Source organism: Prosopis cineraria, unplaced genomic scaffold, assembly GCF_029017545.1.
Source record: "Prosopis cineraria cultivar Desert tree isolate PC_DT_omini unplaced genomic scaffold, ASM2901754v1 PC14, whole genome shotgun sequence".
Taxonomy (NCBI): Eukaryota; Viridiplantae; Streptophyta; class Magnoliopsida; order Fabales; family Fabaceae; genus Prosopis; species Prosopis cineraria.
This window is the reverse complement of record NW_026555345.1, coordinates 5076430-5102981: the sequence shown is the minus strand read 5'-3', so window position 1 is coordinate 5102981 and position 26552 is coordinate 5076430. Positions and strand designations below refer to the sequence as shown.

General features: G+C 29.7%; 3 protein-coding genes across 3 annotated transcripts in view; all 3 read left to right on the top strand.

Moving 5' to 3' along the window:
- Positions 1-10049, top strand: part of LOC129293128 (uncharacterized) — a 79917-nt gene extending 69868 nt beyond the window's left edge. Inside the window, exons 13-14 of the mRNA XM_054930929.1 lie at positions 9292-9430; positions 9562-10049. Coding sequence (XP_054786904.1) covers positions 9292-9430; positions 9562-9885 — 463 coding nt within the window. The 3' untranslated portion in view covers positions 9886-10049. The remainder of the gene's footprint in view (positions 1-9291; positions 9431-9561) is intronic.
- On the top strand, positions 6132-9285 carry LOC129293776 (cysteine-rich receptor-like protein kinase 25). Its single transcript, XM_054931884.1, has 5 exons — positions 6132-6985; positions 8027-8176; positions 8266-8387; positions 8463-8673; positions 8808-9285. Exons 1-5 carry the CDS (start codon positions 6154-6156, stop codon positions 9044-9046), a joined length of 1554 nt encoding a protein of 517 aa, XP_054787859.1. The 5' UTR covers positions 6132-6153; the 3' UTR covers positions 9047-9285.
- A 10565-nt stretch (positions 10050-20614) lies between the features above and the next one.
- LOC129293778 (cysteine-rich receptor-like protein kinase 44) lies at positions 20615-24355 on the top strand. The gene is made up of 7 exons (XM_054931885.1): positions 20615-21534; positions 22284-22430; positions 22522-22643; positions 22712-22922; positions 23052-23289; positions 23503-23641; positions 23788-24355. Exons 1-7 carry the CDS (start codon positions 20709-20711, stop codon positions 24109-24111), a joined length of 2007 nt encoding a protein of 668 aa, XP_054787860.1. The 5' UTR covers positions 20615-20708; the 3' UTR covers positions 24112-24355.
- The last annotated feature ends 2197 nt before the right edge of the window (positions 24356-26552 follow it).

Genomic DNA, 26552 nt, shown 5'->3' with positions numbered 1-26552 from the left:
GTTAGATTCTTGATAACTTTGTTTTTATTTTAAATTTTAAATTATAAATATCAATTTAAACAGTTAGATAAAAATACTAATTATAATAGAGTTATATTTAAAACATGAATACCTTATTAGCAATTGGAAGTTATGTATTTATAATTATTTGAATTAATATTTATAATTTATTTTTTTAAAAAAAAAATATTGCCTCACCCGCTTCGATGGACGTTGGCAGGGAAACAATGTTGAATTTTCGACTCATACGCTCATATTTGAGAGTCCTACTATTCCAACTATTGGAATCCCACTCTCATTGGCATTAGTGGTCCATATAGCACACTCTGAAATCTGTTTGAGAGAAAAGCGTTGGAAGGACCTAGGTTGAATTCAACAAGCATGTGAGAAATGATTAGAATCTCAGAGATGCTTGGCTTTGCATTCATTTCATTTCCTTGTAGTTTCAATTATGTGCATAACAAGTAGTATCATTCTAGAATTCAATTCTTAAAGTTGTGTATGAAGAGCATTACTTAGAAGAGAACAATACCTTAAATGATGCTGAGATTTTTTTTTTATCTTTTTATAAATTAGTCTCTTGACTGTTGATTGTGTGATATCTTAAAAAATGATACCTTAAAAAAATAATACGTGCGCACACACAAAAAGTTACTAAGTATTATGGTAGCATCCTGGCATTTTCTAGATGACAATCATGGTAGTGTCTTTAATTTCTTTGGCCCTCTTCTCTTTCCTTTCTCATGTCACCATTCTCATTGCCCAGTTTGACCTCAACTAGTTCGGAATGTATAGGGCCTATTTCTTTGACAGAGTAAACTACACAAAAGTAAGTGCCTACCAATCCAACCTCAACGTCCTCCTTCACAATTTCACTTCCGGACCCAAAAATTAACTATGGCTTCTACAATTCTTCTCATGGCCGAAACCCTAACATAGTTTACGCACTCGGACTTTGCAAAGGAGATTTGAATCCAGATTCTTGCCATTCTTGCCTCAATAATGCCACTATGCTTCTCCCAATGTGAAATAAGAAAAATGACAAAGAGAGAATATGACAGAAAAATGATTCTTGTTATTATCATTGATTGTGAATAAGGTATATTATATAGAACCTGCAGAGCCACAGTTGTGCAAGCACACAATTGTGTAGAAACAATGAAAAAGGCACAATATTTGTGTCTGCTATAAAAGATAAGAACAAATAAAATATTTACTTTAATCTCTTCTAGCATCTTCGGAAATAATAGACTTAGGTTTAGACTTATCATATGAATTGTAATTGGCATTAGACTTGTATAGAATATGGGCCTTATTCTTAACTCCTTCCCTCAAACTGAGAGGATATGTCAATGACATCAAGTTTGCTCCTCATATATATGAAAGGAGAATGATACAATGGTTTTGTGAATAAGTCAGTATTATGTTCTTTTGATGGAACATAGTTGATTTATAATTTTCTTGCAAGAACTTGATCTCTCATATAATGAACATCTATCTCAATATGCTTTGTTTTAGTATGATATACTGAGTTTTTTGCCAATATTGTTGTACTGATGTTGTCACACCAGGGATGTATCTATATTAGGGATAGAGGGGGCAATTGCCCCCACTAGAAAAAAAAAATTTATTTTATTTTTAGTTAAAACTATACTTACCCCCTCTTTAAAATTATAATTGCCCCCCCAAAAAAAATTAATTGCCCTACAGTCTATTTAACATTGTCAAGCATACATATTAAAAAACATTGTTTACTCATATTTATTATAAAAATAAATTTATGTTGCAAATGACATTAATATATATTTTTAAAATTATCATATATTTTATTTATATATTATTTTTTTAATATTTATAATTATATTTTCTTCAAAATAATTAATATTTATATTTAGTATAAATTTTGCCCCCTCTAATAAATTTTTCTGAATCTGTCATTGTGTCACACCATATGACAGGTGTGCAAGTTCTTGGAATCCATAGCTCAGGGAGTAAAGAATTAATCCAAGTGTTAGCCAAGGCTCTATATTCTAATTCAGTGCTTGATCTAGCTATAACACTTTGTTTTTCAGAGCACCATGACACTAATGAATTGTCAAGATATACATAATAGCTAGTCACAGAACCCCTAACAATTGGACATGCTGCCCACTTTGCATTAGAATATGCAGTTATATACATTTGTGCTGGAGGAGTAATGAAGATACTGGTGCAAGCCGTTCCTTTGAGATATATGAAGATACGTTTGACTCCTTTCCAATGTTCTCTGATAGGTTTGCTAAGAAACTGACTTAGTTAATTTATAAGTGAGTTAAAAGTTGAGGAACTGAGTTACAATAAGTCATAATTGAGGGATTGAGTTACAAGTGAGTTAAAAGTTAAAAAATTAAAAGATTAATTTTTTTAAAAAATATATGCTTAAATCATCATCATCATCAACATTGTTAAGTCAGATGGCTTTCTATTGAATTTATATGGGTGTTTATATGGATACAGATGAAAGTTTTTTTTATGCCCACTCAATTAACTCAAGGCAATATATACAACCAGCACTAAGATTTATCCAGCGAATGACTGGTCTTCTCGCACGATTCTTAGAAAAATTTGAGCTTTTTCTTTAAAAAAATATATTTAAAGAGTGAGTTTAAAAATTCAAAATATCCAATTTTAGATTTACAGGTTAAACAAGCCGGAAAGCATCCATTTTCTTTGTTAAGAATCTGGTTTGCCTTCTAGAATATAGTTATCACTAGGGATTAAAATCCTTAGTTTCTACTCCCTCCGTTCTTATATATAAAAAATTTTTTAGAATCTTTTTTATTCCTCAATATAAGAGGTTATTAATATATTTTTTAATGAATGAATCATTATACCCTTATTTGAATTAAAAAGAGAAAAAAATAAGTATTCTCTTTAATTTACTTTAAAAAAGAGATTTATTTTTTATTTATAATAATTAGGGGCAAAATTAAAATATTGCTATGTTTTTAATTAGATAATTAATTTTTATTGATTTGAATGATTCAGTTAAAAATATCTTATATGTAGAGATGGAGGAAGTAACTGAGATCATGTTAAATTGTTAATTATATAATATTCAATCTTTTCGCCCGGAACCATTCAATGTGAAGTTCCAAACCGCTAAACCAAGTCATTCTCGACCTTTAATAGCACTTCATTTCCAAACCAACGTCATCAAATGCCGTCACATTAATTAAAATATATTTGTAAAATATTTTTTAAATAATCATCAACCATTTTAAATTTATTACTCATTATGCGATGGAGATCGAACGTCCCCTGCGTTAAAGCTTTCACTGCCTACCGTTGAGATCTTGCTTGTTGCTAAAACGGTATTAGTTGCTCTGCTCATTTCATCAATTTAAAGAAAAATAATAATAAAATCCCACCAAAATATATAAATAACAAATAGGCGCCTTAAAATATTATAATTCCTCTAAAGTCTTTAAGTACCTTGTTGACATTAATAATTTTAGGTTAAATGATTAAATTACTTATTGTTTAAAATAAAAAAAATAATGGATTCACATTCTTGTTCAATTCTTGCTGCTCATAGAATAAAAGTTATAATTGTTTAAATAAAAGTTATAATTGATTATTTTCAAAATTTGGACTTGAATGATAAAAGAAATTTCACGTGGCAAGTTGTGATTTCTTGTTTAATTCTTATTGTGATTGGTTATTTTCAGAACTTAGATTTCAATAATAAAATAAATTTTACATGAGAAATTGTGATTTCTTGTTCAATTTTTGTAATTCACAAAATTAAAGTTATGATTACTTAAATAAAGTTGTAATTGAGATTGAATATTTTCAAAACCTATTTTAAATCATAAAAGAAATTTCATGTATGAGGTTGTAATTTTTTTTAATTTTTGTGATTCACAAAACAAAAGTCATGATTGTTTAAACAATGGTTATAATTAAAAAAATGAAGTGAGATTTGTTATTTTTATTTAATCTAAAATCATTAATATCGTAAAAGTACTCATGAATTTCAGAGAAATTATTAAATTTTAAGAAGCTTTATTGTCATTTATATATTTCAATAAAATTTTATTGTAATTTTTTCTAAATTCAATGTGATTATATATATATATATATATATATCATTCTTTGACCTTGTGTTAGCGTACAGCCTACACTTTTATATAATAATTTGATTAAAATATATTCTGGTGTGATATATATATATATATATATATATATTCAAATCTATTCACCCAGCCCATGTATAAAAAGATGTTTTTAATTTTTATTAGTCGTCAAACACTTTTATTTTTTTAATTGTGCGGTGGAGATTGAATTAGTGCCTCGTGCAACCCCCGGGGATAATTACTAGTTTCAGTAATTTGTGACTTTATTATATTTTAGTTATTACTAATATCATTCATTATCTGACATATAATTTCCTTTTTTAATTTCATTTTAGTTAAGCATATGCTTGTTCAAAGTTATTAAATTTGTGAGTTTAAGTAAACACGTGACAGAAATATAAACTCGAATCGTAAATTCGTAAGAATTTACTTTTATTAGTAAATAACCATTCAAAATTTATTATTAAATAATTAAACTGTAAAATATGGTTGTAATTTAATTTAAATGTATTTAAAATATAAATCATTAAATTTAAATGCATTTACATTGATAAACTATCATCCAAAACATAGAAAATTTAAAATAATGAGAGAAACTTATTTTTGGTATTTTTTTTATAAATATTTGTTTTTGCTTTTTAAGTTTTTTTTCCCTCTTTGCACTGGATTATTTAACTTTTATGAATCAAATTCTTCATTATTTATTCTTAACTTGCTTAACTCAGAAAAAAAAAATTAACAAGCTAAGCAAGTTTAGTGCTTGCATTTAGTCTAAGTTTATGAATTAATTGACACAAAAATGTAAAAACAGTAAACTCAAAGATAAACTTACGAGTTTAATTGAGTTTGTGTCTAGTATGAGTTTATGAGTAAGTTAATTCGATTTTATAAGTTAGAAACGTAAAAATATTAAAATTGAAAAGCCAATTCGAAAGTTTGACAATTATGTGCTTGTCTCCATTTCTTTTTTTTTTTTAAGTAGAACTCTATTAACTACTCTCTTGAATTAAGCAAGTCGGCTAAAATTAATTAAATGTTAAATATTTTTACAACATTCTACTATTATATCTTTAATAAATTAAAGTCATGATTTAAGTTAGGAGTGAATTAGACAAGGATATTTTTTTAAAAAATGAATTATAAATATTTCCATTAAAGTTTCTAGAATGCCGTACATTAAAAATCACGGAATAAGGTTTCATAACTAGGAGGACAAGGGTACAAAGGATAACAAAATGGATGGCGCTGGGAGAAAATTTAATGGGGCCATGCATGTAAAGATTAAAGATATATGGCCATTATTATAATTAAGCCTAAATAAAGTGATCTATTTGAAAAAGTTTTAAAGCTTAAGAGGTGTAATTGTCATGGAGTATAGAGACGAGAGTAATATTTATAATTTGTTGAAGGGCCAAACTGTAAATATCACGGACTTAAGTTCATAAATAGGGGCCGTAGTTTCTGAACTAAGCATGGCGTGAAATTGATTCTTTGACCCCTTCAAGAGAACCATAAGAAAATTTGTGATGTTTACAATTTGAAAAATTCCAGTACATCGATCCATCAACATATGAAATCTTGTAATACATTTGACTATTGATTGAAGTACGCTCTCGCATTCAGTTCTATTATTTTGAGATTGTATATAAGTTCATGGACTTGATTGCAATCAATTCTATAGTTTGAGTGTGAATTCGATTAATTGAGAACGGCCAATTCCAACATATGGATGTGGTCAGAGCAAGTTGGGGGACAAGTCAAAACTGGAGACTGCGTATACACAAGATAAATATATTTTGTTTAATTAGTCCCGTTTAATTTGTCCGCAACCACATGCGTCTCAGTCGATGAATTGTTCAGGAAATGCAGTGTGGTTTTTTATTTTTTATTTTATTTTTCTACAGCATGACTTAATCAAGAATTTGACAATTCAAACTCCAAATTAATGTTCGCTAAATATATAGCTCCTCAGTTACATGGCTGATCATTTTACCCTCATTACTTGTATTGCGAACAACTTTATTAATAGCCCAAAATGGTTCAACTACTCTATTATTATTCCTGCGTGCCATTATGGCCTATCGTTTCTTTGGCTTTTTTTATTTCATTCCTTTCTCACCTGCTTATTCTCACCGCCCAGCCTGAATTCCGAGATTACAATTGTTACCCAAAAAGAAGTAACTTCAAGAACGCAAGTGTCTACCACAACAACCTCAAGGCCATTCTTTCTAATTTCAGTTCCGACGACACAAACATTGAATATGGGTTCATCAATTCCTCTTATGGCCAAAGCCCTAACATGGTTTATGCACTTGGATTCTGCAGAGGAGATGTGAAGCCAGGTCCCTGCCGTACTTGCCTCCACAACGCCACAATCCGTCTCCCACAAAAGTGTCCCAATCGGAAGGAGGCTGTCGGAATCTATGACGATTGCATGTTTCGATACTCATATCACCCAATATATGGGACATACAAATACAACATCTCGGATGTAAGATACTTGTGGAACCCGGCAAATTCAACAAAACTCACTGGTGCATATGTAGAGGTGCAATTGGATAAAGTAAAGAGCCAAGCACCAACCGGGGAGTCTCATCGTAGGTTCGCAGCAGCGAATGATACAACAAGCAAATCTGGGGATGTCTATGCTTTTGCTCAGTGCAGTCCCGATCTGTCTCAGGATGATTGCAGGTCCTGCTTACAGAATGTTTATGATGGAATCCCACTGTGTTGTGAAGGAAAGAATGGTGGTAGGGTTATAAATCCCAGCTGCTATATTAGATATGAGAGCTACCTCTTCTATAACTACACCGCTGTTTCATCACAGCCATCTTCTCCACCATCCACCACAGTAACGGGCCCGGAAGGTACCTGCCTAATCCTATTCTTCATCGTTCAACCATATACAGGAACCCTTATTCAAATAAATAGGAGTAGTTTGAGAAAATAAAATAAAATAAAATAAATGTGAGAGATAAAGAAAATTGAAAGTCTTACATTTAGAACCACAACATAATTTTCAACTAGCTTCTATTTTATTGGCGAAAAAAAAAAACCAGCTTCTATATTAACTTATTAAGAATCAAAGAAGTATGTATGTGTATATCAATGGGTGCATATAATTTAAAATTAATATAATAGATGGCTGAGATTAAATACTTAGGAACGCTTCAGATTTAAATGGGTGGGGAAGCCACGTGGAGACATTTAAAGAGCTTGAGCGAGGGACGGCTGAGATCTCTCCGCCTAGGCAACAAGCATAATGTGGAAGGATTTACTCCATCTTAATTTTTTTTTTTTTTTGGGTTCTAGTTTTGTAGAAAGTCCTCCTAATCAACCTGCTAGCCACAGGCGCCGTCGCGCTGCATATATAATAATATAATTCTAAATTATATATACATGCAGAATAGATTTTATATAACACATACATGCAGAATAGATTTTATATAACACATATTCTTATGATATGTGAAGGTTGCGTTCTGCTTGTTTTTCAGAGTCGAGGATTTAAGTTACATCTTAGTTTATCCACCCCACATTTCTCCCAAAAAAGGAAAAAAAAAATCCATTCTGATGTAGAGGTAGCAAGCTTATATATATTTGAGATTGATAAAGTTCTAGATCATACATAGAATTGAACAAAGCATAACAATTGCCGTGAGAAGATATGTATGTGGATGAAACTTCCTAAGTTTGAACAAAATGATTGTGCTCTTTAGCATTTACTTCGGTGTTTCTCTTTCCCAAATGCCAAAGAACGGAGCACAACCAATTGATTAAAAAAGATACAAAACTGCTTTGAAACATTAAAGTAGTATATACCTTCCCCTTAATTTCTTTGTTATCACCATCAACTGTCTTGTGCTCTCAATAACAATAGACGCGTTTATTTGGTTTTATGTAATCAGGAGGAAGTGATAGCACTGGATCACAAACTAGTAATGTTGTCAAGATTATTATCCCCGTTATCATCTCAGTAATACTTTCTTGTTTGGTGGGTTGCTGTTTGCTAAGGAGAAAAACAAGGAACAACAGTCAATCTATTCTCAGAGAAAACTGTAATATATTGTTTATTCACTTTTAAACTTACAATGTTTAGTTTTTAACTATAGTATGCTTACATTGATGTTCAAATATACTGGTCCAGTTGGGGAAGAAGGTTCAAATCTGAAGTCCTTGCAATTCAATTTGGTTACCATTGAAGGTGCAACAAATAAGTTTTCTGAAAAAAACAAAATAGGAAAAGGAGGATTTGGAGAAGTTTACAAGGTAATATGCCAAAAACTGACTACCAATAACTAATTATCATACATCCTAATCCTAATAATTCAATTATGTCTTTAGGGCATTCTTCCTGATGGACGAGAAATTGCTGTCAAGAGACTCTCAAAAAGTTCGGTGCAAGGAAATTTAGAATTCAAGAATGAAATTTTGCTTATAGCTAAACTCCAACATAGAAATTTAGTGACGTTATTGGGATTTTGCTTGGAAGAACAAGAAAAAATTCTTATTTATGAATATGTGCCTAACAAGAGCATTGATTTCTTCTTATTTGGTACAAAATACTCTATCCTTGCTTGTTTCCATCTTATGGTTAAAGTTCTATGCACATTCTTTATATATGGATTTTTCCTAGAAATTCATTGCTAATACTTATTTTGATAATTATCATTTGATTTAATTATATAGATTCTGAAAAACAAAGCTTACTCACTTGGTCTGAGCGTTTCAAAATCATTGGAGGAATTGCACAAGGACTTTCTTATCTACATGAACATTCTCGACTTAAGGTTATTCATCGTGATCTCAAACTTAGCAACATTTTATTAGATAATAAGCTGAATCCAAAAATATCAAATTTTGGTATGGCAAGAATGATTTCTATAGATGAAGACCAAGGAAGCACAAACAGAATTGTTGGAACATAGTAAGTCTTGTTGCCCTCCTTCCTATTTGCGAGTTGTCTTAATCTTTTTTGCCCAATAACTTTTTATCTTAATCCATTGCATGAGAAACAAAAGGAGATTATTTATATTTACTATGTGAATATTGCTTTATATATACAATTTATCACTATAATGAGTTTTCCTTTATGTCCTCATTTGTCCCCAAATTGGTCCTTGTATGTTTTCCATATCATACTTGTACATACTGATATATTTTTTTTTCACAGTGGATATATGGCTCCTGAATATATTTTATATGGACAATTTTCTGAAAAATCTAATGTATTTAGTTTTGGAGTTATAATTTTGGAACTGCTTAGTGGCAAGAGGAATGCCAAATCCCTTGAATCATACCTCTTAACCAATGTAAGTATTAAATCATGTTAATTGCTGCTCCTATATATTATAATCATATTTTCTTGTAACTTAGGTAAATTATGCCAATGTGAAAATTGAAGGCTATGAATTTGAGTATCTAATTCTTAAAATTATTTCAGGTGTGGAAGCTGTGGAATGACGGAACACCGTTACAAGTGTTGGACACTTTTCTAATGGAATCTTGTTCTCAAACTGAAGCAGTAAAATGCATTCAAATTGGATTATTGTGCGTGCAACAAAATCCAGATGAGAGGCCAACAATGGCTCAAATTGTTTCATATCTTAGTAATCTTTCCATTGAATTACCACCTCCAAGAGATCCCGCTTTCTTTATGCATTCAAATGCAACTATGGCAGCAGAATTCAGTTGGGATCAAACTCATCAGTGTTCAACTTCTAAATCAGCAGGTTCGAATGAAACGTCTCAGCTCTTGAGTCGATAAAATGATGAGGTCTTTTCCACATGTATACATGTACATGTCATGAGATGTATTAACTTTCATTTTGCGTATTGATGGTAAATAATGTATGCCTTTTGATGTTTCTGTACGTACTTCCATCAAATTCCTCTATTAATTTAAGCAAAATATTTTGTATTGCTAACTAACTACATGTAATTTATCGATCATGGTTTATTTGTTATATGTACCAGTACGATCGTGAGCTATTCATCCAAATTTCACAATCCGTTTTAGTATCATTGCATTAAGTGACAAGTCACAACGTGTTCATAAGTGGAGCTAATAAATGGATAGTCAATATGGGCTCAAGTCCAAAAGCCATATTATATTGAAGTCCCAGTCAATTTTTTAAACTCTGTCCTTACTGTTCGAGCTCAGGGCTTGGCCAATAAACTCTTTTTATCTATTTATTTTCATTTTTCAATTTTTTTCATTTTAAAATTATATTTAATTTTTATATTATAATATTACATATTTATTTTTTTAAAATACAAATCATACTAATTAAAAATTAGGAAAAACATAAACTTTAGGTTCTTGTACTTTAATTTGCTCATGTTTTGATATTAGTACTTGTACTTTTTTTTGGTGTTTTTGATGTCTGTACTTTTATTTTTTATTGTTTTATATCTCTATACTTTATTCATGAAAGGACCTAAAATAATAAAAAATAAAAATATAAGGACCAAAAATACTGAAAAAAGTACAGAGATCAATAGCAAAACGTGAGCAAAGTATAGACTTAAAGTTATCTTTTTTCCTAAAAATTAAAAATAAATTATATAAATTCTCATTTTAAAGCATATAAACGCATGTTCTAAGATTTAAATTTAATTTAAAATTGGAAAATATGTTATGTTTTGAATGAGGGGGCCTTTTTTTAAAACATCAACAACTTGATAGGCAGAAGGAACATAACCCACCAGATGAAGTTCAACTTGCTTTGTTTTGAAGTGTAAATCAAGGTTAGCTAATAGAGCAATTATGCCTGAGTTAAGACTTATGAGGCTAGATAAGCGTAGATTTTTTATATCTGCAGATGCGCACCGCATGCTGATCACCTAAAAAAAAGTGATTTAAGCCCTTCATTTTCTCCCTCAAATGATCCCTGATGTTGATTTTAAGTTATTTTTTAAATATTTTTAATATTATAATTATTTAAATAAAAATATATAAAATCATGAAAAAATTAATATTAAATTTAGACTATCGAGTATATCCAAGTAATCAATTTAAAAAAATTATAAAAAATTTTAATATTAAATTAAATATTTCAAATTATATCTATATATAGTACAGAATATATATATAGTTAATTTGTAAAAATTATAAAAAATAATATTAAATTAGGCCATTTAGATTAAACATGTACTGACCAAATTATTGATAAGTAATTTTATTAAAGAATGCTATATTTTTTACATATTTTTATTTAAATAAATATAAAATAAAATAAAAAACTTAAACTTGAATTGTCCAAATCTCATCAAGGGTGATGACTATCATGACATTTATCCTCCAATAAGCATAAAAAACAGTCTAGATTTAATAATAATTTTTATACTTTTTATATATTTTTATTTTGATAAATATAACATTAAAAATATTTTTATAAAAATTAAAATTAATGGCAAAGAGCATTTGAGGAGAAAATGATTGGCCCAAATCACTTTATAGGTGATGAGCACAGAGTGAGGATCTAGTTTTTCTACATTCACACATTTCCAAGAAGAGAGATAAGAGCTATTGAACATGCATCAATGTTCATCTTAAGTACTCATCACGGATCTAGATTGTCTAGATATAATCCAAATAGTTCATATTAAAAGCTTTTAATTTATATTTTTATTTTATATCTATTAAAAATAAAATTTTTTAATAAATCCATTCATCATTAATCTAAATAATCCAAATGTAATCTTGATGATTTTAACTTAATATTAAAATTTTTTATATATATTTTTATAAATTGAATATTCAGACAAACACGGGATAGTTCGGATTAAAAATTTATAAAAATTATAAAATAATGTAATATTAAATTCAAACTATTTAAATTAAGTATATATAGATTATCCAAAATTGGTGATGAGTAGATTTATTAAATTTTTTAGAAGTTTTTATTTTGATGAATATAAAATACAAATATAAATATGTATTAAAAGTTTTAGATATAGACGGTCAGAATAGATCTAGCCAATCCATATCTCATCAAGGTGATAAGCACCATAATTTGATGAGCAATGTTTTTATAACCAAACTAGATATTGAACTGAAAATACTAGTTATTTACAGTTTGCTTGATCCAACCAGGTTGGACCAATAGTCGAACTGATGATATAATAATTAAATTTAAAAAATTATATATGTATATAATAATAATATAAGAAATAAATATAAAATTATTACTTATTTAAAAATAAAATTAAATATTTTAAATTTATTACAACTTAACAAGTCACGTGATGCAATATATAACATCAAATGATTAAAAAAATTAATTATTTAAAAAAAATTAATAAAAAATTAACAAAAAAAGGTTTTTTAACAGTCTAGTTTTTAAAAACTGAATTCAGTTCCTGGCTTAATCCCAATTTTTGATTTGACTATCGGTCCAACATGGCCCAACTCTCTAAATGATTTTTTCATCTTGGTTGAACCGTTAGTTTGACAATTGACCATCCAGCCATCCCGTTTGATTTAATTTTTTTAATCATTGCAAATGAGCACGAGTGTGGGGATGGACCCGAGGATGTCATGGGATGCAGAAATGGTGTCCTGCCAAGTTGTAGTTTGTAGAAGCTATCCCTGCAATCTTGTGCGAAGGTAAACCCAGTTCTTGTCTCGCCTCTGCCTGTTTTTACAAGATTTTGGGTGCAAAGAAATTAAAGGCAAGTTAGTTAATTGAGAAAAAATGAAACATGAAGAACACAAAGCAAATGAGTTACTATCACTCATGCAAATTTGGGATATATCGTACGAGCAATCTGGCATAACCCGATGATGTATATTTCTGGAACACAGTAGATGTAACGAAACCTATGGATTGAATCCTATTTCAGACTTCGTATGCATGGCATCATTTCTTTCTCTTTTAGAAAAAGATATATAGCTTTTCTTAATTTCTCATCATAGCATGCATGCTTCTTCCCTGCAAAAGTAAAACGCGTGAATCAATAAATTTCTTTGTTATATTAAACTTCCGAAGTAATCTTTTCGTACATACAATAAACGTTTTGAAATTAGGAAAAGTGATAGTTATGTGAAAGACTTCAAATTTTAAAAATTTCATTATAAGGACCGACTTTTTTTTGCTGTAATTAAAATAATTATTGGCGGCTGAACTGGAGAGCTCAAATTTAAATTTGGTGAGTGGTCTAAATGTTAAAAACATCTCAAAAATTAAATAAAATGATTTGAGTTGAGTTTAATGAGCATACCAGAAAAATCTATGCCTCTAGAGAAAATATATAATCGAGTAATTGAGAATCTCATTTACCTTGAAAGTATAAAGACACACAACTTACTAAACTCTTTTAGTCTTCAAAGGTACAGAGAAATATCCGAAAGTATGTGGAAGACAGTGAGATGTCAAACCTATAAAGAATAGGGTTACATTCGCTCACACTACAATAATTTAAAAAAAAAAAAAGGTCTTTTGATGCGTTTATATAAAGAAATGCTTCCAATATGGCAGACCGGCGGGGAGCATTTTCATAAATTTAAAACAACCATTAGTAAATGAGTGTTGGGAGGATTATGAGTGTATCAATTTTTTATTGAAAAACTTTAAAAGACATACAATAATTTTTCTCAATGTAGAGGCCACAATCATGACAATTTACAACAAATTTAAATTTGATACAAGTAAAGGAATATTGTCCATGTGATGCAACGTGTAATTTTCCCCATCGCATCATATAGATAAAAAAAATTGGAAAATACTAATATAAAGAGCAAGAAAAAATTAGTACAGTGAAATTATAAACTTTGATGTGTCCTTAAGAAATTCACAAGCGTAGTGAAATTAAATGACTAAATGAGACATTCTTTAACAGTTAAGATAATTCATATACTGTACATCGCGATCTCAAGCAAAGTTTGAATGAAAGAAAAATATACATATAGATTGGGGCATAGAGATCTCCACCAGCCAATAACCTGAATAAATGAAACTAACATCCATCGCTTGCTTTCGAAATTCTGTGCGTCCTCACATTTAACTCGATCCAAATTGAAATGACGATGCTTGTAGCCAAACTTTCAACCAGACGTGTGTCATGCCCCAAAAATATGGGAGTAACTGGTATGAAACATGTAGAAAACACATATCCTTGAAGCTTTAATTTAATAAAATTTTCTATTTTTTTAAATTATAATTATGTTTGAATTGGATTTAGAATATCTTTAATATTTTTCCTTCAAACAAATGCCTTGTAAAAATTTCAGCAAAACTGCTCCTGTGAACAGGACCTCCCAAAATTCTACAGCATAATTTTTAAGTAAAAATTACAACAACTAAGAACTTGCTTCTTTCGACCAACAGACAAAATGTATAAAAAAATAAGGACCCAGCTCAATAATTTGGAACACCTAATCATATCTTCAAAATATAATGCAACAATTTCACAATTACATCAAAAGAGATATTTACAAAACAAAATCTCCACCCTACTTATCAAAAAGTCTCTTAGTCGTCAGTAGGATGTAGCTACATTATTTGAGACTAAACCAATACTTTTCAATAATAGTGTCTCAACAATAAAATTTTTAGGATTAAAATGAAAAATTTACAACAATTATGAAAATTAAAAAGAAATTTAACGTATATAATAAAATTAGTAGACTTAAATATATATGTATATATGTATATATATATATATATATATAATTTACAAATAATAGAGAAATCAAGTTTAACTATCTAAGCTACAATCTCTGTCTTAAATAATTGAGTTACATAATTTACCTTGTAAAATCAAATACGATCAAACAACAGTTTGTTTAATGAAATAAATTTAAAAAATAATAATAAGTTTGCAAAATTTATGTTTTACCAGAATTTTATCAGAACGATTAACAAGCATAGACATAAAGTCTGTAAGGTTAAGAAACTAATAAGTTTCACAAGAGTTAGTAATCAACAAGCGTGACTTAAAGTCACGACATAAGTGTGACTAAAGTCATAAAACAAGTGCAGGTAAAAGGCTCACAAAACAAGCGTGAGTATAATGCTCATAATATCAAGTTAACTAGGATTTAACCATGGCGCGTCAAGAATTAACAGTACTACCATTAGTAAATAACGTTATAATTAATCGCTTTCTATAAAATCAATATATTATTTCTTTTTTTAACGTTTCTCATTATAAATGAATTCATTAGTGTAAATTCCATGCCAGAATCATAATTATTAATTGTTCATTAAACATAAAATCAAACATCAAACATTACACATAAACAAATACTTTGAATGCTCATTTGAGACATAAATCTAACTCTTTCTGGAAAAAAAATTATATAATAAAAATATTTATGTGTATGATAGTTGATAATAGCATTAAAATCATAATCATTGAGTAAGAATAAATTAAAATATTCAGTCATTTGTTATTGAGGAATCAAAAGTTCATATAGATGGAAGAAGTAGTGTATGAATAACCTTTATCCTTTTTTTTTGGAGGTGAAATTGCTAATAAATCTTTGAGACGCTAATCACTTACCTATCATACTTTAAATTCAAAGATTTACTTCTTTCAATTCCTAAAAAGTTTCTCTTTTTCTCAACATCCTATATAAATTATATAGAAAATTAATTAATGGCCTTTATTCATATCCAATGTTATGAGAATCGGATCAAACATTAAACCAATCAAGGCACTGGTTTGTGGTTCAATGGTCTGACAGGGGTCAGACTGTTTGAAATTAATTCAATATAATTAATAAATTTTAAATATTATATATTAAAATTATAATTAAAACTCACAGAAAATTACTGTTGTTAAAAATAAAATTTAAAAAATACAAAGATGAATAAAAATTTATAATTTAAAATACAAAAACTATTAAAATTGCATGTAATAATACTAGTAAATAGTAATACATACAATTTTAATTATAAAAAAAATCTAGCAACTTTTGAATGTTGCAGGTTGTTGGGAGTTGAGACTTAATGCATAAGTGCTCATTTGAATTTTAGTTTGGTATAATAAATTATGAAAATAATTAATTGAGTGGTAGATTTTAATCATAATTGATTATGTTATAACACAATATGTTTAGATACTATTTTTTTAAAATTAATTTAACAAAATTGAAGATGTTTGAATAATTTAATCAGAATCATTTTAACTATATAAATTACTATATAATTTAATTTTTAAATATCAAATATTAATTTTTTGAGGATATAAAGTTTGAATTTTATTAAAAAAAAATTAAGAGAAGAGAGTTTGATTTTATTTTTATTTAATGTTGTGCCTTTTTTATAATTTTTTTCTTAGGCTTTTCTTTGTAATTGTTTCCCAACATTTTTGAGTAATTTTTTTGTAAAAAACTGATTATGAGAGCTTACGGAAAAACGCACGTCTTAACTCATAATCAATTTTTGATTTTTTTTGACTTTGAGTAATTTGGATCAAAAAATCAATTTTGAGATAAAAAATTGATTATTTCTCTTATCTAAACACACACTAAGTGTGGGTGTATTGGAAAGAGTGTGTCAGAAAATGATGCATGATTAACTTTTTTATTTTGATTTGAAACTTTCTTTCTTCTCTCTCTCTCTCCCCCCATTCTCTCTCTCTCTCGCCAAATACACAAGTGCTGTCACATTAACTGCTTTTCATTTGCAGAACCCATTTTAGAGAGAGTAGGCAAGGTGAGGAGAAAACCAAAAAATGCTTAGAGACTCTAAAATTTGATGATAATGAAAGGGCGTAAAGCCTGACGTCAGCAGCTTTGAAATTTCAAAGTAAAAGTCTGATGCATTTTTCTTCTTTTTATGTTTTATGCTCTTCTTTTCTCTTCAATATTTTCCTTTGTTTTTCTTTTTCTACAACTTCTTCCCCTTTTGCTAGAGTTCTCCATTTTTTGGGGGCATGGTAGTCTTTTTTTTTTGGCCATTTTCTCTAGCTTAGTAGAACCAACTAATCCACTAGTTTTTCTGGTTTTTTCTCGATTCATAACCGGTCTAGCCAGTTTTGTCTCGGTTCACATTTTGAACAGTTCAGATAATGTTCGGGATTGGACATATGGCCGGTTCCCAGTCCAACCGGTTGAACTAGCCAGACTAGTTCTAATAACACTGCTCATGTCACAGAAATTCCCTTCCAGACTTAAATCAACCATAATTAACTATAATGATTTTAAAGTTTAAGAACCAAGATTTATACCCAAAAAATTCTCCATAGCCATAGCTAACTATTCAATTAAAATATAATTTTCTCTTAGACTTTTTATCAATACTCAGTGTGCATATCATTTTTAACCACCAAATAACTCTCTTTAACACATTCATATCTATTACTCAAAAATTTCCCAACAACCATTCAACTCCTTTGAATTACTTAGTTACACACTAGCTCCATGTTCATCAAATTTTTTGCAATACTCAAATTATACCACAAAAAATAGTACCCAAAGTGACTATAATTCTCACTAGAATTAATAAAATTTTAGAAAATTTCCAAATCAAGCAAAACTTATTCTAATAGGTATTTTGTCTAGCACCTTTTGTGCATTGATTCTTAAATTCAAACCAGACTCTTTCTTTTATTCCAACTTCCAAAATTTTACAATAAAGAAACTTGGACCATTCAGCCTCCCAAATATGTATTCCTTAACCATAAAATCAATCTCAAACACAAAGAAATCCCAATTCCTATCTCTGTATTTCATAAAGTTGAAGGAAAAGAAAAGAGAAATTCCAAAACTTAAACTAACAACACACATATACAGCAACTATATAGGAGGAAGGATTGAAGCTTCTCACCTTAAATTCACCAAAGACGGAAATGAGAAGGAGAGAAGAGGAGCTCACAATGTTGAACAGGGGAGGACAAAATTCTGACACAGCTGCAACGGAGAAGGAAAAGAAGAGGCCGACAGCAACCTCAACAGCAGCACCACAAAACTCCTCCGGCGACTTAGCTCCTCACGCAGCCTATGCTGCATATGCAAATGGGGAAGATAGAATAGAGACGGGGAGGATGACGGCAGAAAGCTTGAGCAACTGTACACCAAAGAAGCTTTAGCAACAACATAAAATTGCAACATAAAATCTTAATTAAACAGCCATAGAGGATCCAAACACAGCAACCATAGAAAAAATGAAGATCAAAATATCAAAGATAACTCATTAGTTGCAGCAAGTCGCTCCAAATTAAAGACGACAAATGAAAAGTATTTAAAGAATTTCACCACGCACAAAAAAAATGTATTCAAAGAAGAAAAGGTCCAGAATTCAAGCCACCGTCACCTCATCTCTCATGCAATCCACAAGGCTAGAATTAGTAGAATAGTCAAGCATTCATCCGAAAGCACAATTCCAGAAAGTTTTCAAAAATTATCGTTATAGATACTTCCTTAATCGAAGTAAATTGAGGAATAAAATACCAGAAGACCGTCAATCAATGTCAACAGGCTCTAAATTTATAATGATTGCCCCTAGCTCAGCATCATTGACTCCAGAACTACCCATAGCTCCACCACCCGCCAAAAAAAAAAAAAAACTACTTCAAAGAACATTATTTGGTATATATGGGTAACTAATAATATTGAACATGAAATGCTTATCTCTTACACTCAAGCAATGTTTTAAAATTTAAATCAGACATCAAATTGAAAAGAGTAATGAGTTGTCATTTTTATAGTTCAATCAGTTAGACCGACAATCAAACTAGTGATATAAAAATTAAATAAAAATAATATTTATATACATAAATATATAAATAAAACATTAATTTGTTGATGGTGCTTGAGATCTTGATGTCAAAGACTAGACACTTGGACCGCTGGAACTAAAGGCAGAGGCATGTCAATACAAGCTCGTAATCTCAAAGCAAAATGCTAGATCTAGAGGCATGCTGTCATGTCATGACTCATGAACTTTCGATCTTGATGCCAAAAGTTAAATTACTAGAGCTTGAAGCAGAGGCTCAAGGGTAGGTTAAAGATTGAGCTTGGGCTATGGACAATAAATCAGAAATTACAAAAGAAAAGACAGAAGATAACTAGAGATTAGAGAAGAAATTGCAAATTTAAGTGACTTAGTTTAACTTTTTTCTCTTTTTTTGGCTTTAAATTGGGTTGACCTACTCTGATTTTCAAGTCAACTTTAATTCTCTAAAAATCATCTAAGTCAAACTAATTCAAATATTAAATTGATTCATCTAGTTGGATTGATATGTTTTTATCAGCGGGTGATAATCGAACTGTCTGGTATAGTTTGGTTTTCAAAACACAATACTTGATTATCTAACAAGTTAAATGATCGAATATTTAAAAAGATAACAAGGCAAATAAGAAAATCAGGGACTGGAAGGAAACTTACTTTTCATTGAGATTAGAATCATAGGATGGGTTTGAATTGTTCACAAAGCCCAAGATAGAATGAGACTTCAATTTTTTTATAGTCATTCCACTAAATTAAATGATTATTAACATATCACAGAAGACATTTATTGAGCAAGTGAATTTATATTACTTTGATCCAAATCTCATTTATTTACTGTAATTAATGTGTAACATAAATTTAAAAAAAATATTAATTACATGTTAAAAAATTAAAAGTGTCTTATATTTTTGAATATATAACCTAAAAAAATGCCTATATATTTTTTTTAAAGGAGGGTACATGAAAGACCTCAAATTTTAAAATTTTAATAAAATATATAAGGACCAATTTAGACTTCAAATCTTACATATATTGTCCCTTCTAAAAATTTGAGATTTGATGCTTTCTAAATATCATATGATCAATGTTTTAAAAACTAATCTGTACAATGAATTAGAGAAGTCAGGGAATTATGATTCTCATGGTTTGATTGGTGGTTGAATTATTAACATAATAATTAAATAAAAAATTATATTTAAATAAAAAAGGGTCAAAAATAGTCCAATTGTTTTGAGTCCCAATTTTTTTTTTTTTTTGGGTTTTCGAGAACCATCTGAATTAAATTGGACTAACTCAAGTAAATTGTTAAAACAGACCAAATGATTGAACCAAATTACTTTGCCAACCAAGTTAATTTGGGTATTAAAACATTGCATATGACAAAAGTTTTAACAACCATTCAATTAAATTCAACGGTTATTATCATATCAGGCGCATCTATCCAAATCCCATTTATTTGCTGCACTTAATTACGTGAAACGCGTAAGGTTGAAACTTGAAACACGTCCACAATGCGGTCCACTTGGTTGTTAAAAATAATTTCTGTTTCAATTTTTATGCGGTTTTTTCAGACTTTTGTTGGTTTCACATTTTAAGAAAAATATTTGTTTATCTAAATATAAGTTGAATGGAATTGATAATATCCAAAATTATTATTATTATTATTATTGATGCTAAAAGTAGAGTTTTTTTTTTTTTTGTGTGTGTCAGAAAAGTAGGGTTAGATAAATTGTTCCCCCTCTACGATGTAAGTCAATGGACGTTCGTTGGCAAGTTGAGCCCTGCAGCCAGCGGCGTCCTCTGTTTCTGTACGAAACTACCATTTCAGCTGCAATTTGCAAATAACTTAACACTCTATCCATAAAATTAATCACTCCCAACATACTTCGACTCTAATTCCTTCACGATCATGTCTATTATTTCTTTGATTCTTCTTTCGTCTTTCTTTTCACATCTGCTCACCCTCACCGCCCAGAAGCCTTTCGTATATTACAAGTGCTTCAATAACCAAGCAAACTATACACATACAAGTGCCTACCACACCAACCTCAATATCCTTCTCTCTAACTTCACTTCCGTCACAAAAGTCGACTATGGCTTCTTCACTTCCTCTTATGGCCAGGACCCTGACATGGCTCTCGCAGTTGGACTCTGCAGGGGAGATGTGAAGCCTGAAACTTGCCGTGGTTGCATCAGCAACGCCACAATCCTTCTCCCAAAGCTGTGTCCAAATCAAAAGGAGGCATTTGGATACTATGACTTGTGCATTTTTCGATACTCAAATCCTTCCTTGTCTGAGACAGACCAATACCCTGACTTTTACTACGCCTTTCGCAACCCAGAAATGGTAACAGCAGATCAAAACAAGTACAAAGATGCGCTTGATCGTCTAATGCTAAATCTAAAAAGCATAGCTGCAGCTGGTGATTCTCATCGTAAGTTGGCTGTGGGAAATGCAACAGTTGATAAGTCTCGAACTGTTGTTTATGGTCTTGCCCAGTGCATGCCTGATTTGTCTAACGAGGATTGCGACGATGGCTTACTAAAGGCTATCTCGGATATATCAGTATGTTGTCAGGACAAGGTTGGCGGTAGAGTTATCAAATTCAGCTGCAATATTAGATTTGATCATTTCCTTTTCTATGATCCAACAGCTATTGATTCTTCAGTACAATTATCATTGCCCATCACCAATGCTGTTCTTGCTCCACCTACCAATACAACTTCCTCACGAGGTATTTCTAAACTTCATTATATATACTATATGCAGCTTATCTGATTCTCAAACAACTATATTCTCAAGATATACTCCCAATTAAGTTGTTCTGATCATATGGCCTTTGTGATATAGAGAGCTTGTAAATATGAATTCACACTTGAGGGATGTGAGCACATACGGATGAGTGTGCGCACAGAGTTATTTTCCCCATTTAATTCCACACACACTTTTTTAAATTTCCGGTTCAATTACATTTTTAGATGTAAAACACTAACAATATTCACTGTTAAATTTAGGGTAAACATATAGTTTTACTTCTGAACTATTTTTTGACACCTAATATTTTAAAATATTTGGTATAATAATTTTGCATCTAAATGAATTAAAATGTAACATAGTTACTTCTAATGTTAAATATCCCAATATTGATCATAAAGAAAATATGGTTGGAAAATCTGAAAATTGAACAATTAATTATGCTTTTTAAAGTGTTTCTCTCTCCCAATAAATGCAATAGAATAGTAAAGCACAACGGTGGAATTGATTTTTTTTTTAAATCTTGCTTTTTAAAGTGTTTCTCTTTCCCTATAAATTAAATGCAATAGAATAAAGCGCAACGGTAAAATTGGTTTAAAAAAAAAGGTACAAAACTTTCAAATGCTAAAGCATTTTTGTCCCGTTTTATCCATGTCATCACCATGAACTATCTTGTGCTCTTAACTAATAACACAAATGACGCGTTTGTTTGGTGTCATGTGTATTCAGGAGAAAGAAAGAGCACTAGATTATCACTAATTGTTGTCAAGATCATTGCCCCCATTGTCATTTCAGTGATCCTCTCTTGTTCGGTGGGTTGCTATTTGCTAAGGAGAAAGATAAAGAACAGAAGCCAGTCTATTCTTAAAGAAAACTGTAATCTATATTGTTTGTTCAGTTTTAAACTTAATTATGTTTATTTCTGACCATAGCATGCTTACATTGATATTCACATATACTGAACCAGTTGGAGAAGAGAGTTCAAACATGAAATCCTTGCAATTTAGCTTGGCAACAATTGAAGCCGCAACAAATAAGTTTTCTGAAGCAAACAAAATAGGAAAAGGAGGATTTGGAGAAGTTTTCAAGGTAACATGCTAAACTTAACTACCAAAACTAATTATATAACTGCCTGATAATTCGATTAAGTATTGTAGGGTGTTCTCACGGATGGACGAGAAATTGCTATCAAGAGGCTCTCAAAAAGTTCTGTGCAAGGAATATTAGAATTCAAAAATGAAATTTTGCTTATAGCCAAACTCCAACATAGAAATTTGGTGACGTTATTGGGATTTTGCTTGGAAGAACAAGAAAAAATTCTTATTTATGAATATGTTCCTAACAAGAGCATTGATTTCTTCTTATTCGGTACAAAACTTCTAACCTTATTTTTTTCATTTTATGGTTAAATATCTATGCACATCATTTATATGGATCTTTCCTACTAATTTGTTACTTCTATTTATTTTCATAATTATTTGACTATTAATTATATAAATTTTGAGAAACAAAGATTATTCAATTGGTTTGAGCGTTTCAACATCATTAAAGGAATTGCACAAGGACTTTCTTACCTACATGAACATTCTCGGCTTAAAGTTATTCATCGTGACCTCAAACCTAGCAATGTTTTGTTGGATGACAAGATGAATCCAAAAATATCAGATTTTGGTATGGCAAGAATGATTGCTATAGATGAAGACCATGGATGCACAAATAGAATTGTTGGTACATAGTAAGTCTTGATATCCCTCCTTCCTAACTTGCTATATAGGAGAAACAAAAGGAGATTCTCTGTATTTAGTATGTGAACATTGCTTCATATATCTCATTTATTACCATTATGAGTTTTCTTATATTTCCTCATTCATGCCTAAGTTGACCTTTTTGGATGTTTTTGATTTTATACTAAGTCTGACAGGGTTTTTTTCTTTTTGAAATTTTATAGTGGTTATATAGCTCCCGAATATTTAATATATGGACAATTTTCTGAAAAATCTGATGTATTTAGTTTTGGAGTTATAATTTTAGAAGTGCTAAGTGGAAAGAGGAATGCCACATCATATGATACATATCTATTAACTAATGTAAGTATATCAAATCATATTACTTGTGTTGTTCCTTTTATAATCATATTGTTGATCTTATCTGTTTGATGCAAACTAATATGGTAAGGTGAAAATCAAAGAGTATGAACTTGATAAATATCTAATTGTTTGGTAAACTATTTTAGGTGTGGAAGCTGTGGAATGAGGGAACACCATTGCAAGTATTGGACCCTTATGTGAGGGAATCTTCTTGTGAAATTGAAGCAATGAAGTGCATGCAGATTGGGTTATTATGTGTTCAGAAAAATCCAGAATATAGGACAACAATGACTCAAGTTGTTTCATATCTAAGTAATCTTTCGATTAAATTACCGTCTCCCAAAGAACCACCATTCTTAATTCATTCAAAGGCAGTGACTTTGCCAGAATTATCTGATTCGGATCAAACTTTTCGAAGCTCCAAGAGAGCCTCAAATGAAATATCTATCAGTGAGTTCTTGCCTCGATGAAATTATTCATCTTTTTTTTTGTTTTTTTAATAACATGTAAGCTCTGCGGATAGCAGACTGAGGGTAAAGAGTAAATCTCTCCTTAGTTGAGACATACACAAGTGTAAAGGGTAGATTCGTCTTTTGGACACTCGCACACGGTCATTCATGTAATTGATGGAAATGAAAACTACTCACTGCCACTTGTATGGCGCATGCGCAACCCCTTGAAGTTGGCTCATATTGATTAAAAGTTTTGGCCTTCGCCGACCAGCACAAAAAAGGGCCTATTTTTTTATTATGTAGCTCAGGTCTTGCATTTTTTTTTTTTTGGGTGGGGGGGAGGGGGGAATTTTGGTCTTGACTTTCATTTGGGATGAACATTGAATTGATCAAAGGAGAGTGATAGATAAATTCTTTTAAAATAGAGAAGTAATTTAATCCTACAAAATGCAATAATGATAATCAGGTCCCAATGAATATATTTGAGATTAAATTTCAGTGTGAAGTTTCTTTAACACCCCTTTACGATTTAAAAAGTTATAATTTTTTAAATCATTTTAGTTATTGATGAAGTTAAATTTGTAAATACTTATATCATACTTAAAAGCGATATAAAGTTAGTTGAACTTTATTAATAGAAAGTTATAATTTTTTAAATTATTTTAATTTCTGGTGGAACTAAATTTGTGAATGTCTATATTAAATTTGTGAATCATATAAAATTATGTAAACTTTATTGATTGAAGAAAATTGCTAATAGATGGCTTGTAGATTTATCTTTGTAACTATTTTTGTTTTCAAATTATTTTTGCATCTAAATATAAATTAAAAAATTATTTTGCTACAAATATCCTTCATCGCCAGTTCTATTATAAATTATTTTTCACATGTTCCATCAAAATGAGAAAAGTATTAAAAAATTCATTAACTTTCTTTTAAAAAGTGTTCAATAACTTTAAGCTTATTAAATATACATATTTTAATAACATATTTTCTTTCACCAATATTTAATTAAATTTAATTATTTGCACAATTATAAATGTTTTTATGATGTTTTAATAACTTATAAAGATCATATTTAAATTCTTCAAAAATTTCCAAGTAAGTACTCCCTAGTTTATACATACATTAATTTTAATTAAGGTGAAAGTATATTTTTAATCCTCTAATTTTATATAAAATTTTAATTTGATCCCTTAATTTTATAAAATATCTTTTTAGTTCCTTAACCCTAACACTGTTAGTTTCAAATGATTATTTTTTGTATATGTCAACATTTGAGAATGTTTTATCAATATTTAAAAGTTCAGTGTAAAAATTTGTTGGGATGAAACTAACGATATTAGAGTCAAAGGACTAAAAAGATATTTTATAAAGTTACAGGATTAAAATGAGACCTTGCAAAAATTATCTGATTAACCTCATGATTAATTTGAAGTTAGAATTAAAGGTAGATTAGTAAAGGTAATCTTACTTGTTTACTTAGAGATTTTACACCATTCGTGGACATTTACCATCATATGATGTGTGAAAATTATAGTAGTTGCATACTACTCATTCAATCCCTATCATAAGACACCTTCAATTATCTAACTAGAATTCAGGAGAGATAGTTAAGATATTAACTTTGTTTGAAAATAAAATGAAATTAATTTTATCCTTATTTAAATAATTTTTTTTGAATTTTTCATTATACTCTCTCTCACAATTAATGAGTTTAAATATAGATAATATTAGAAAAATATAATTAATATCACATAATATGTCTTCTATTAAGGATCAAAATTGTTTCGAGAATGTGCCTTATAATAAAGATAGAAAGAGGTAGATCATCAAAATTTCATAAACTCTAGATTTAAATTCTTATTAAGAGAAGTATTTACATTTAATATTTAACTATATTTTAAATAGTATTGCCTTTAATATATAGGAGAACAAATGTGAGCAATAAAAAATAGCTCATAAAACTTAATTGCAGTTGTTGTGTGACGTGACATGAGTGGTTTTCAAACTCAATTGAATGGATTCCAAGTATCTTCTTTTAATTTTTGGAAATGATTTTAAAAATTAAAATAAACATTATTTTAAGTTTGACAAGCGGTAATTGAGTGCCTGTTTGGGTAAGGTTTATAATTAATTTTAGAGACAAAAATCATGATTTCATGAAAATATATCTAAAATCATAATTTATGTTTGGATGTAATTTCATAAAAAACATGATTTTTTTTCCCTGTAAAATTGATTAAACTTGACATCCAAGCATACACCTGATAGCTTTCGCTGTTGGTTAAACCATAACCTTAACCATAGACTACCAATGCTGGAGGACCACCTATGGGTTTGCACGTTGGAAGTTATCGGAGAAAGTGTGATTTGCGTATGCATTCACCTTTGTACTTTCCTATATTACCCCAAAAAAAAAAAAATTTGGCCCTCTTTTTTTTAACCCTAAAAAAGCC